This window comes from Alosa sapidissima, chromosome 12, assembly GCF_018492685.1.
Source record: "Alosa sapidissima isolate fAloSap1 chromosome 12, fAloSap1.pri, whole genome shotgun sequence".
Lineage (NCBI taxonomy): Eukaryota > Metazoa > Chordata > Actinopteri > Clupeiformes > Clupeidae > Alosa > Alosa sapidissima.
The window spans coordinates 37,792,919-37,805,482 of record NC_055968.1 but is presented as its reverse complement, the minus strand read 5'-3'; the positions used below and the strand labels follow the sequence as shown (position 1 = coordinate 37,805,482).

General features: G+C 43.7%; 1 protein-coding gene across 5 annotated transcripts in view; it reads right to left on the bottom strand.

The window, feature by feature from the left end:
* The window catches only part of LOC121677505 (phosphatidylinositol 3-kinase regulatory subunit beta-like), an 88,222-nt gene that overhangs the window by 7,738 nt on the left and 67,920 nt on the right, over positions 1-12,564 (bottom strand). For all 5 annotated transcript variants that reach the window (XM_042056246.1, XM_042056245.1, XM_042056247.1 and 2 more), the window contains 2 exons: positions 10,575-10,751; positions 10,239-10,310 (listed from right to left, as the gene is read on the bottom strand). In XM_042056246.1, coding sequence (XP_041912180.1) covers positions 10,239-10,310; positions 10,575-10,751 — 249 coding nt within the window. The remainder of the gene's footprint in view (positions 1-10,238; positions 10,311-10,574; positions 10,752-12,564) is intronic.

The following is a 12,564-nucleotide window of genomic DNA, read 5'->3' as shown; positions in this document are numbered from 1 at the left end:
TGGTGATAGAGCTAAGTAAATTTGTGTGTCATCTGCATAGCTATGATATGAAATCAAATTATTTTGGATGATTTGTCCAAGTGGGAGCATATAGAGGTTGAATAATAGTGGCCCCAAGATCGACCCCTGGGGAACACCACAGGTCAAGGACGTTGGTGTTGAGGTACAGTTTCCGATGGCAACAAAGAAGCTCCTTTCTTGTAGATATGATTTTAGCCAGCTGATAACTATGCCTGTAAATCCAATCCAGTGTTCTAGTCTGTGTAGTAAAATATTGTGATCAACAGTGTCAAATGCTGCACTAAGGTCCAGTAGCACTAGGACTGATGTTTTACCTGAATCTGTGTTGAGGCGTATGTCATTGGAAACTTTAATGAGAGCTGTTTCAGTGCTGTGATTTGCCCGAAAACCAGACTGAAAGTAATCAAAATACCCATTTGATGTTAGGAAGGTGGTTAATTGATTAAAGATTACTTTTTCAATAATTTTGCCAATAAAAGGTAGATTTGCATTGCTTTGCATATTTCAGAGTTATATGTGCGGAGCATCTCTTTATGGATTTCATAGTGGATCTGAAGTTTGTATTTACGCCATTTTCTTTCAGTCTTCCTACACTTTCTTTTTAGAAGTTTAACTGCTGGATTTTGCCTCCATGGTGCTTTCTGTTTCTTGAATTGTAATGGAGCAATGTCATCCATAATGTTTGCCATTTTTGCATTAAAGTGATCAAATAAGTCTTCAGAGTCTGACAGTTGACTTGACTTTAGTGAAAGTGCTTGCTCAAACAGAGCACTTGTCTGATCATTTATGATTCTCATTTTTATCATCATAGCTGTGTTTTGAGGACATAGACACATCAAAGAACACGCAGAAATGATCAGATAAGGCCAGGTCTTTAACAGCTGTAGAGACATCGAGACCCTTTGTGATAACAAGGTCGAGGGTATGGCCGAGAGAGTGTGTTGGCCCCTGTACATGCTGTGTTAGGGAGAAAGTATCGATTAGTGCAATGAATTCCTTGGCGTAATTGTGTTCAGGATTATCCACATGCAAGTTTAGATCCCCTGATATAATAAGACAGTCAAACTATGCAAACAACTGATAGCAGTTCACCTAGCTCTTCAAGAAAAACTTTAGCTGAATGTTTTGGAGGCCTGTAAATTGTCAGTAATAAAATCTGAGGAGAAGACTTAATGCATGCACACAGATATTCAAATGAAGTAAAGTCACCGAATGACGACTGATTGCACTGAAAAGACGTCTTGAAAATTGTGGCTATCCCCCCACCTCTTTTATTTGCTCTGGTAGCACTCAAGACAACAACCTCCTGCTGAACGTCAGCAAGACCAAAGAGATTGTTGTTGACTTCCGGAGAGGTCACACCCAACACCTGCCACTGACCATCGACGGTGCTGTGGTGGAGAGAGCGAGCAGCACCAAATTCCTGGGGGTGCACATCAGTGAAGACCTCTCCTGGACCACCAACACTGCATCACTGGCGAAGAGAGCTCAGCGCCGCCTGTACTTCCTGCGGAAACTCAGGCGAGCAAGTGCTCCACCAGCCATCATGACCACATTCTACCGAGGCACCATTGAGAGCATCCTCTCCAGCTGTATCGCTGTGTGGGGCGGAAGCTGCACTGAATACAACAGGAAAGCCCTGCAGCGCATAGTGAACACAGCTGGAAGGATCATTGGTGCTTCACTCCCCTCCCTGAAGGACATTTACACCACCCACCTCACCCGCAAGGCGACCAAAATTGTGAGTGATTCAAGTCACCCCGCTCACAATCTGTTTGATCTACTGCCCTCTGGGAAGAGGTACAGAAGCCTGCGCTCCCGCACTACCAGACTCACCAACAGCTTCATACACCAAGCTGTAAGGATGCTGAACTCTCTCCCTCCTCTCCCCCCTCCACCCTCAGCTACATAACATCCTGGACATTGGACCCACAATGGCCGCCTGCACTACTCCACTTGCACACTTGCACACTTGTACACTTTACAACTTGGTGTTGTTGTCCTGAAAACACAACACTTCTGCTGCTCTTACATAACTTGCACCACTATGCCACTTTCTTTATTACTTAGGTCAAACAGAACTACCCAAGCCTTTTATTGGCCTGACTTTGCACTAGTATTTTATTGACTGTCCATGCACAATTTCAACCAAATTTTGCTGCTCTTATTTTTTCATTATTATATGTGCCCTCTTATTTACTTATTTACTTACTTTTTGTTTACTTGAATGTTATGTTTGTCTGTGGACTTAAATTGGTAAAATGTCTTGTCTTCACCGTGGGATAGTGAGAAACGTAATTTCGATCTCTTTGTATGTCTGGAACATGTGAAGAAATTGACAATAAAGCTGACTTTGACTTTGACTTTGACTTTGAAGAAACTGAAGTTTGGGGGAGCTGATTCGATGAGAGTAGCAGCACTGTTTGCTTGATCTAACCATGTCTCAGTTAAAAGTAAAAAATCAAAGTTGTGTGTGCAAATTAGATCATAAATTAAGAATGATTTGTTTGAAAGAGATCTGATATTTAGAGTGCTAGTTTTGCTGTAAGTGTTGGGGAAATATGATCCATGGGGGAAATCTGAGGTTGATGTGGTACGGGTAGGAGATTGGACTGGTTTACCCTATAAGCTCGATGCATTTGTGTTCTATTTCTTGTCAATACAGGAATAGAGAATGTCATGGGCTTACTGGGTCCCGGTATGTTCTCAAAACTACTGTCAGTACCATTTATACTGCAACCATTTATATTGCAGGGACCCTGAGAATATCATGCAATACAGTCATCATATAATTGTTCCCTCCTGCTGCCATCTGTATTTTCCACTGCACATTCCATGCTATATGCCGGCTGAGAAAATGAACTAAGAGGTTGCTGCTGCTTAAGAGATCCTTCTAAACGGGGAGGGGGAGGGCGAGGGGGTGGAGGTGCCCTTCGCTTCTTTGGTGCTAATGATCTTGGGCTAGTAAAACTCTGCATGGCTACTGGTAGCAGTCTCTCCATTCTTGCAGGGAACATCATGTGCTTGGGTGGGGATGGTGATGGGTATTCAGGGGATCCTGTGGAGTTTGAGTGGGTGGTGGGATGACGGGGTGGGGATGGTGATGGGAGATTAGGGGGGTTTGTGTGGCCTGGGGAGTTTGATTGGGTGGGGACATGATTGGGTGTGGGTGGTGATGGGAAATCAAGGAGGTTGGGGTTGAAAATTGATCCAGAGTCTCCATCTGCCTGCTGAGGTTCTGGGAAGTTTGTTGCAGACGCTCCGCTTTCAGCATGTATTCCAGTAGTGTATTCCATGTTGTTGTGTCTTTGTGGTGACAAGGAGACGACGGAGGTGGGGAGGGGTATTGGTACTGGTGTTACAACATGACCCTTCCTTTCTGATATCCTCTCAGCAGCTTTGATAGGTGCTATCTCCTCATGCTCATCACATCCATTTGTTTGCTGAGATTCCAGGGAGTTTGACGCCAGTGATTGACTTTGAGTCATTTTAGCAGCACCCATCTTATCTTGTCCAGTGGACATGGCTTGGCATTGTTGAGCTGGTTGTTTATGTTTCTCCAAGGTCTGCATTTCAGGGGAGGCTAGCGGGTGGTTACCAGAGGGCCCCACAGCAGGGGGGGGTTGGGCATGTCTCTGTTTCAGCCTGTGCAGAGTGTTTTGGTTTAGCTGAGATGTTGATGTCATCCGCTTGTTCCGTCTGTATGGCCACTGAGCGCTTATCAGAGGCTCGGCTCAAGGTTGGCAGAAAAAATGTTGGGTGCAGGAGAGAGAGGTGATAGTATTCGGTTAAGATCTTGGCCCCAGTCCAACTCAGCTCTGTGCTATTTGGTCTGAAGTATTCCCTGCGATTCGAAAAAAGGTTAAAATTGTCAATAAAATTCATTCCAACTGAAAAGCATGTTTTTGCGAGCCAGGTGTTTAAACTGAATAGTCTGGAAAATACAAAGCTTCCCTCTGCTGGGAGTGGGCCACTGATGAAAATTTGTATTCCAAGCTCATATAGGGCTGAGAAAAGTTCCTTGAAATCTTCTTTGACATACAGCTGTTCTTTGTAGATGTCATTTGCTCCAACAGAAGGGTTTTTTCCGGTTCCGGTCGGCGTACTCCGTATGTAACTACCTAAACTTCCAAACTTATCTATCTTAAATCTCCTTGTTACCATCTACTTTCTACGGATTTACTGGCTACCGATTATATCTCGTGAACAAACTCTTGCATAAACTGTTGTTGCTCGAGGCTTTGGATTATCGGACTCTATAACCTTGATCGCCAAACTTTTCTGTCAAACGTTAACGTTAAACGTTAAGCCAGCATCAAGGGCTGCAAATAATACCGGGCCAAGGAAACGATATCTGGAAGAAGAAAGCATCAAATTCCTTCTAACGTCTCTCAAAACTAGTGACTCAATATAAAAGTGAGATCTTCTCAGATTACTTACCCGCTACCTGTGTTCGAGTTATCAAGGAACTGCACGATATCGCTGTTGCTAGTCAACTAGCAAACAAACGTTTAAAAGACAGTTGACACCGGCGAGCCCTCGCCACGACACGATGCCTCCCCTCAGCTGTGCACCAGGCTGCGACTCATGCGTCCTTCTCAGCGAAAAGATAGTGGAACTCGAAGCCAGAATAGCGACCCTCCATCAGATTGAGAAGGATGAACAGTTCCTCGACACCATTCTCTCCGTAAGTAACGTTACCTCTCTTACACACACAAATGCCAGATGCCCTGATTTCACTCTGTCCTCCAATACTTTAACCATGCCATGCACTAATGCAACTTCTGTCCCTGTTGCCTCTCCCCGGCCTCTGCTGAGAACCAAGCCTGCTCTGCTGGCCAGCTCCACTCCACACCAGCCTGAGCCATGGCGTAGAAGCAAGCATCACAAGCACGGCAGACGGTCCGGACGGCACTCAGGCCCAGCCCAACCTATACGACTGGAAAATCGCTATGCCATTCTGACCGAGGATGAGGAGCCCCTCCAGCCCCGAGACAACCATCCTGGTCCCTCCTCAAAGTTGGCGCCCCCCCCACCCCCTCCTCCCCGGACCTCATCAACCTCCACCCTGGTCATCGGCAGTTCCATGGTTAGAGACCTCTGCATTCCCCCATCATGTAGCGGTCCCTCCAAGGTCTACTGCTTCCCTGGTGCCAAGGTCCTTGACATCCAGCAGAAACTCCCAAGCATCCTGGCCCGCCACACCAAGGTCAACAACATCATCGTACACATGGGCACGAACGACATCAGAGATAAGCAGTCAGTAGCACTGCAGGAAAACTACAAAACTCTCATCACCACTCTGATGGGCACAGAAAAACGCTTTGTCATCTCTGGGCCTCTCCCTACCTACAGAAAAGATGCTGAGAGATGGTCCAGACTGTTCGATCTCCACACCTGGCTCAAACGCTACTGCGCTTCCCTAAGCATCCCCTATGTCAACAACTGGGGCTTGTTCTGGGAGAGGCCCAGTATGCTGAAGCGTGATGGTCTCCACCCAAACCAACATGGAGCCAGGCTACTCTCTGACAACATAGCGTCCACACTGAGACATTGACATTCTGTAGAAAATATTACAGATTCACGCCCCCCAGGTATTGATTCGAATGGCATTATACATGTGGATGAGTCTGAGAATGTTTTCTGCAGGGTAACATACAATACTACTACCATAGATCAAGCTGTGTCATGCAATAGCATGACTTATGCTTATAGTTCTATTCCAACGTTGATTTCTACCCAACGTATAGTAAAAAGAAAAGACAAATTTAAAACTAGAAACCTAACAAATATTCTTTCCATACCTCAGCATATTCCTCAAAAGCCAGAGGCATTTTCAGCTAACATGGGTTTACTAAATATAGGTGCACTTACTACCAAAACCTTTGCAATCAATGATTTTATTAGTGAAAAAAATTTGGATTTTCTGTTTCTTGTTGAAACCTGGCTGACTTCAGACAGCGAAGCTGTTCTTGTTGAGACTTGTCCCCCAAATTATAATTTCTTCCACTCAATTAGACAAGGCAAACGAGGTGGTGGAATTGCCTCCATTCTCTCAAACAAATATAGTTGCACACGAGTCAACTTTGGCGAATTCGCTTCCTTTGAGTATATTGCCCTCACTCTGAAGGCTGACCCAGCTGTACTTCTATTAACCTTATACCGCCCTCCTAAACTATGGACTGGCTTTCTCGACCAGTTTTCTGAACTTATGTCGCTCATCATCACTAGCTATGATCGGATAATTGTAAATGGCGACTTCAATATTCATGTCAATAAGACAACTGATGCTAAAGCCAGTAAGTTCCTTAATGTGTTGGACAGTTTAGAGCTAAAGCAGCATGTTACAGGACCCACCCACAACCTTGGCAACACCCTCGATCTAGTCATTTCCAGAGGGATAGAAGTCACAGACTTATCAGTAAATGATATAAATATGTCTGATCATCATTGTGTATCTTTTAATATTGTACTACATACTCCAAAAATTCATCCCGAAATTGCAATCAAATCGCGACTCTTGGACATTAGAGCAGAACAGCAGTTCATAGCTCTTATAGACTCCATAAATTTAGATATTTTACATCATCCCATTGATCAAATGGTAGAGGCTCTCAATCGTGAATTAGGCGCTCTGCTTGACAGAGTGGCACCCTTAAAGACTAAAAAAAGGCCCTGTAGCAAACTGACACCTTGGATGAACGAAAATATCCATGATCTAAAAAGATCATGTAGGAAAGCTGAGAGAACATGGAGAAAAACTAAGTTACAGGTTCACCGTGCCATTCTAAAAGAAAAAATTGCAAATTATAATAGAGCTATTCGGAATGAGAGGAGGAACCACTTCTCTAAGGTAATTGCTGAAAACAGTGGAAACTCTAGGGTGTTGTTCTCTACCATTGATAGGCTATTGCATCAAACACCTTTTGATACACTCAGTCAGGCATCCTCTCTAAGATGCGAAGAATTTGCAGACTTCTTCAAAAACAAAGTCATTTCTATAAGGGAGGCTATTGGTAACACAAGTAATATGTTTGATAGTACACCCAAAAACAGCCCCCCAAAATTAAGGTCCTTTAGCACTATTACTCAATCTGAGCTTGGTAAAATTATAACTCAAACCGGCTCCTCAACATGTGTTTTAGATCCAATCCCTACTACATTCCTCAAAAAAGTAAATGATGGCTTAGCTCCCTTTTTTCTCAAGGTAATAAATACCTCATTAGAAACAGGTATATTTCCAACTGCTTTTAAAACCGCTGTTGTGAAACCTTTACTTAAAAAGTCAAATCTTGACCATACCAATCTGAGCAACTACAGGCCTATATCAAATCTATCATTTTTGAGCAAAGTACTTGAAAAAGTTGTTTGTAATCAGTTAAATACCTTCCTCAACGAAAACAGTATCCTTGAAAAATTCCAATCAGGTTTTAGATCAAATCACAGCACAGAAACGGCTCTAGTAAAAATAGTCAATGATCTCAGACTAGCTACCGACTCAAACAAAGTCTCAATCCTTATTCTTCTGGATTTGAGTGCGGCATTTGACACCATTGATCATAGCATCCTAATTCACCGCCTTGCGAAGTGGGTGGGTCTCTCTGATAATGCTCTAAACTGGTTTCAAACCTACATTACTGGCAGAGATTTTTATATCAGTCTAGGAGATCATGTATCTGAAAAACATGACTTGCCTTTTGGTGTGGCCCAGGGGAGCTGCCTTGGTCCCCTGCTATTTTCTCTATATATGCTTCCATTGGGAAACGTCATAAGTCAGCATAATGTAAACTTCCACAGCTACGCAGATGATACCCAATTGTATCTTTCTGTGGAGCCAACTAACCCAGATGGCCTTTGCTCCCTCACTGCATGCCTAACCTCCATTAATCAGTGGATGAGCAAAAACTTTTTGAAACTAAATGATGACAAAACAGAGGTACTTCTGGTTGGACCAAAACTAAAGCGAGATATTATTCTTAGTAATCTGGGGAACTTGGCACACCAGGTCAAACCAAAAGTAACAAGCCTCGGTGTCATCTTAGATGCAGAGTTAAGTTTTAAGCCCCATATCAGTAAAGTCACTCAGACAGCCTATTTCCACTTGAGAAACATTGCCAAAGTGCGGCCCTTTTTAACTCAACAAGATGCAGAAAAACTAATTCACGCCTTTATCACTAGCAGGTTAGACTACTGCAATGCACTTTTCACTGGTCTTCCCAAAAAACATCTAAAGAAATTGGCACTCATACAGAACTCTGCGGCTAGACTTTTAACTAAGACTAAGAAGAGAGAACACATCACCCCTGTGTTGGCTGAACTGCACTGGCTCCCTATTTCCTATAGAATTGATTTTAAGGTTATGTTAATTACTTACAAAGCTCTGAATGGCATAGCACCTTCATATATCTCTGAGCTTTTAATATCTTATCAACCACAAAGGAAACTTAGATCATCCAATTCTAATCTTTTAATCGTACCCAAGGTGCTCCACAAACAAAGTGGAGAAGCTGCGTTTATCCATTATGCCCCCAAACTATGGAACACCCTGCCTCTGTACATCAAGCAGGCGAGTTCAGTAAATATTTTTAAAAAAGATCTGAAAACATACCTGTACAGGAAAGCTTTTAGTTAACTCATCTTATCCTGTAGACTACTTTTTCAGATTATTCTACATCTGCTACTATTGGAGGGCGCAGCCAGCCAGAAGCAGATGGGCTCCCCCTATTAAGTCAGGTTCTGCTCAAGGTTTCTTCCTGGAATATGGGAGTTTTTCCTTGCCACAGTTGCCATATGGCGTGCTTGTGGGGGGTAAGAGGGTTAAGGCTGCCAGTCTTATGACGTCATTTTCTATATTTTTGATATGTTGCTGAGTATATCATAAACAGCAAAGAAAAGTGATTGATAATGACTGACTGACTATTATTGTGTTACATGCTTCAAATGTAAAGCACTTTGAGCTGCATTCTGTGTATGAAAGGTGCTATACAAATAAAGCTTTATTATTATTATTAACATGCACAATGATGCGCTTGATAGTTGCATATTTTGACACCAGTTCTGCAAGCTTGTTTTTTGTGTCAGACACTGAAGCATTTGGGAAACAACATACAATCATCCTTTCCCCATTTATATGTCTCACAACAGAGTCGCCTAGAACGAGGGTTGTGGGATGAATAGGTGTCGAGTGCTGCTTCTTGTCTGTGCCCATCTTTCTATTGTTGTGGTTTGATCGCTGCCTGCTTTGGGTCTGTTCCCTGGGAAATTCCTCTCTCACGTCCCGGAGGCATTCAAATCTGTTCCATAGTGTTAGGGGCTGTGGGCTTCCCTTAGGACCACAAGCCCTGTAGTAGTTTGCTTATCTGTCTGTATTTCTGATACGAGGCCTGAAGTTAACATCTGAATTTACTGGTGTTGAGGTAATTACAGCTCTTGTATTACATGTTTTGTTTTTTGGTCTGGCACCTTGCCTGTGCCAAGGCTCTGTACTCACATTTCCCTTTGTGAGGTCGATGCATTCATCTGCTCTATTAGCAGTGACATTAGACTGCTGGGTTACATTCTCTGCATTTCCAGTAGTTGCTGTACTCACTTCATGAGATGCCTCTCGTAGTTCATCTGTCGTTGATGGAAGGGCATGCATCTTTGATTCCAAAGTAGAAATCCTCTGTTCTAGCTCAGAACATTTTCGGCATGATCTCCTGGGTCTCTGGCCGGAGGAGCGCATTTTGTTTTAATCCAACTTCAAGGTGAATTGCCGTTTAGTTTTTGCTCGTTGACTTGGCTGGCTCATTTAAAGTAAAAAACTAACTAACTAAGTGAAATAAAAGAATGAAAAAGAGTGGAAATTGCTAAAAGGAGGTGAAGCAGGAGCAGTGTGAAATGCGTCCTACTCGCTTGAGTAGGAGTTGAGTAGCACACACACATACACACATGCACACACAAGCACACACACACATACACACATGCACACACACACACACACACAGGGGGCACTAGAGAGCTGTGTTTGTGTGTGTGTGTGTGTGTGTGTGTGTGTGTGTGTGTGATACTCACTCTTCTGTGTCGTTCCTGATGCCAGTGTGTGTGTGTTTGTGTGTGTGTGTGTGAGTGTGTGTGATACTCACTCTTCTGTGTTGTTCCTGATGCCAGTGTGTCTGTTTGTGTGTTTGTGTGTGTGTGTGTGTGTGTGTGTGTGTGTGTGTGTGTGTGATACTCACTCTTCTGTGTCGTTCCTGATGCCCAACCACTCGTTGATTTTCTTCTGCTTGGTGCCTTTTTGTGTGAGCCAACTGAAATCACACACACACACACACACACAAACACACACACACACACACACACACACACACACACACGTAGCCTACTGTCAGGTGGATAAATCAACTTGATGCAATATAGATATAACAGGGTTTTTGTCAAAGACTAGCAAACAAGCTAATTGCTAACAGCCTTGCCTGAGAACACAGACAACAGCTGTTTGCGATATGAAATAATGCTGAGCTGCCTCTGATAAAAGACAGGTGTATGTGTGTGTGTGTGTGTGTGTGTCTTACAGCAGGTACTGGTCTCGTATCTTGCGGAGCTGCAAGAGGTCAGGCTTGAGGCTGTTCATCCTGCGGTCAGTCTCACGGTTCTCTGCTGCCTGCTGCTGTAGGTCCTGCTCCAGCCTCTGCTTGCTGTCGTGGATCTCCGTAACACGCAAATGAAGCTTCTCAGAGTTACTCTGGATCCTGACACACACATGCACACACCAATGAAGCTTCTCAGAGTTACTCTGGATCCTGACACACACGCGCGCGTGCGTGCGTATGTGTGAGTGTGTGTGCGTGCGTGCGTGTATGTGAGTGTGTGTGCATGTCTGTGTGTGTATGTGTGTGTGTACAGTGGGCGTTGCTTTCAAATGGCCACTTCAGTCACGCATTACGAGGCGTGAAGATGCGTGAAGCTTTAGTACCACTTTCAGCCACTGTGCGTCGCTCTGCCACTGTACATCGCTTTGTCAGCCTGCCTGCCGCCCATACCTGTCAACACTCCCGTTTTTCCCGGGTTTCTCCCGTATTTCAAGGTCATCTCCCAGCACCCTCCCGTTTTGTTATTTCTCCCGGAAAACTCCCGTAATTTCCATGGCCATCAAACTTCATTTTAAAATCATCATCATCCATTAAGGTTGCCAGATTGTGTATGAAATACACCCTACACATACACGATCACTTAGTTTCAATTTCAACCGTTTTGTCATAGGCTAAAACCTGGCAACCCAAAACCCAAATAAGGAAGCGGGTGCCGACTGCGCAGTCTGAGTCTCGTCGTAAGCAAGCGGGCTAGTTGAATGGCCTACTCCAGAACTAGCTGTTGTGAAATTGTTGGGAATTTAATTGATTACTGTTATTGAGTGTTGTTGATACACTGAACTTGTGCCCTCGGAACCAAATCTGACAGCAAGCAGCTTTGGAGTTTTGGAAGTAGGCTGCAGGCAGGCAGCTGGTGGATACATAACTGGCATGCGTAAGGTAATGGTAAGGTAAAAGCAACGACCGAAATGCAGTGTTGAAACACGTGTATGAAACGTATTAAATATGCAAACACAGATCCGGTATAAACACGGACCCCCCCCCCCCCCCCCCGAAAAAAATCTCCCGTTTTTGGAAAGCTAAATGTTGACCGGTATGCTGCCGCCCCTTCTGAAAAAGCAGGAGGCTACCTTTAAACATAATTGTTTTCGAGAGGAATCCCAGCCTACGAATTCAATAACAAAATAAATCATGCATAATTAAACATTAACTCGATTTAGGCTACTTGGGTATGGGTAATAACTACGTTAGCAACTAACATGGTTGAAACTATGTAAGTACGACAAAACTGTTTCCCAAACGATAGTTTGAACTATGGTGGTGGAACTTACATAGTCCAATGCATCGTTACACTACGTTAGTGTTTCCCAAAACCATAGTATCAACGAACGTTCGCAACCACTATCGTAAAGTTGTGTAGTTACAACTACACCTCTCGACCTGTGGTAGAATGCTAGTAGAAGCATAGTTCCGGGGATCTTCATGTCAAAGACGTCACTGACACCAGTTATTTGTTTGCAAATTAATAATTATAAATATATTTAGGTTTCTAATTGATATTTACACTTCTAACCACCATACATCCGTATTTTAAAATGCCCAAGGAAAATACATCAATTAAAAGTCAATTTGCAGCCATGTGCACGTAAGTCACACACTTGCAGATAATAATAAGGTGGTGCGCACTTTTTGACGAGTCAGTTGAGAATATGTAGCCTTTGATTTTCATGGAGGGGGGGGGGGGGATTCCTTGTTAGTTTACGCAAACCAGGCCAAGAAGGTTAATTCTGATTTTGATAATATGATCTGCACAAAAGATAAACTTAGGTAAACAACAATGTGAATATTGTTGATTCGAGCTCTTGGACAGGGGACTGGTAACTGCTGTGCAACGGCGGCGGTCATCTGCCGGCCTTAACGCAATGCGCCACAGAATTATGTGCAGGTGCCCGTTCACGTGCTACTAAACGTC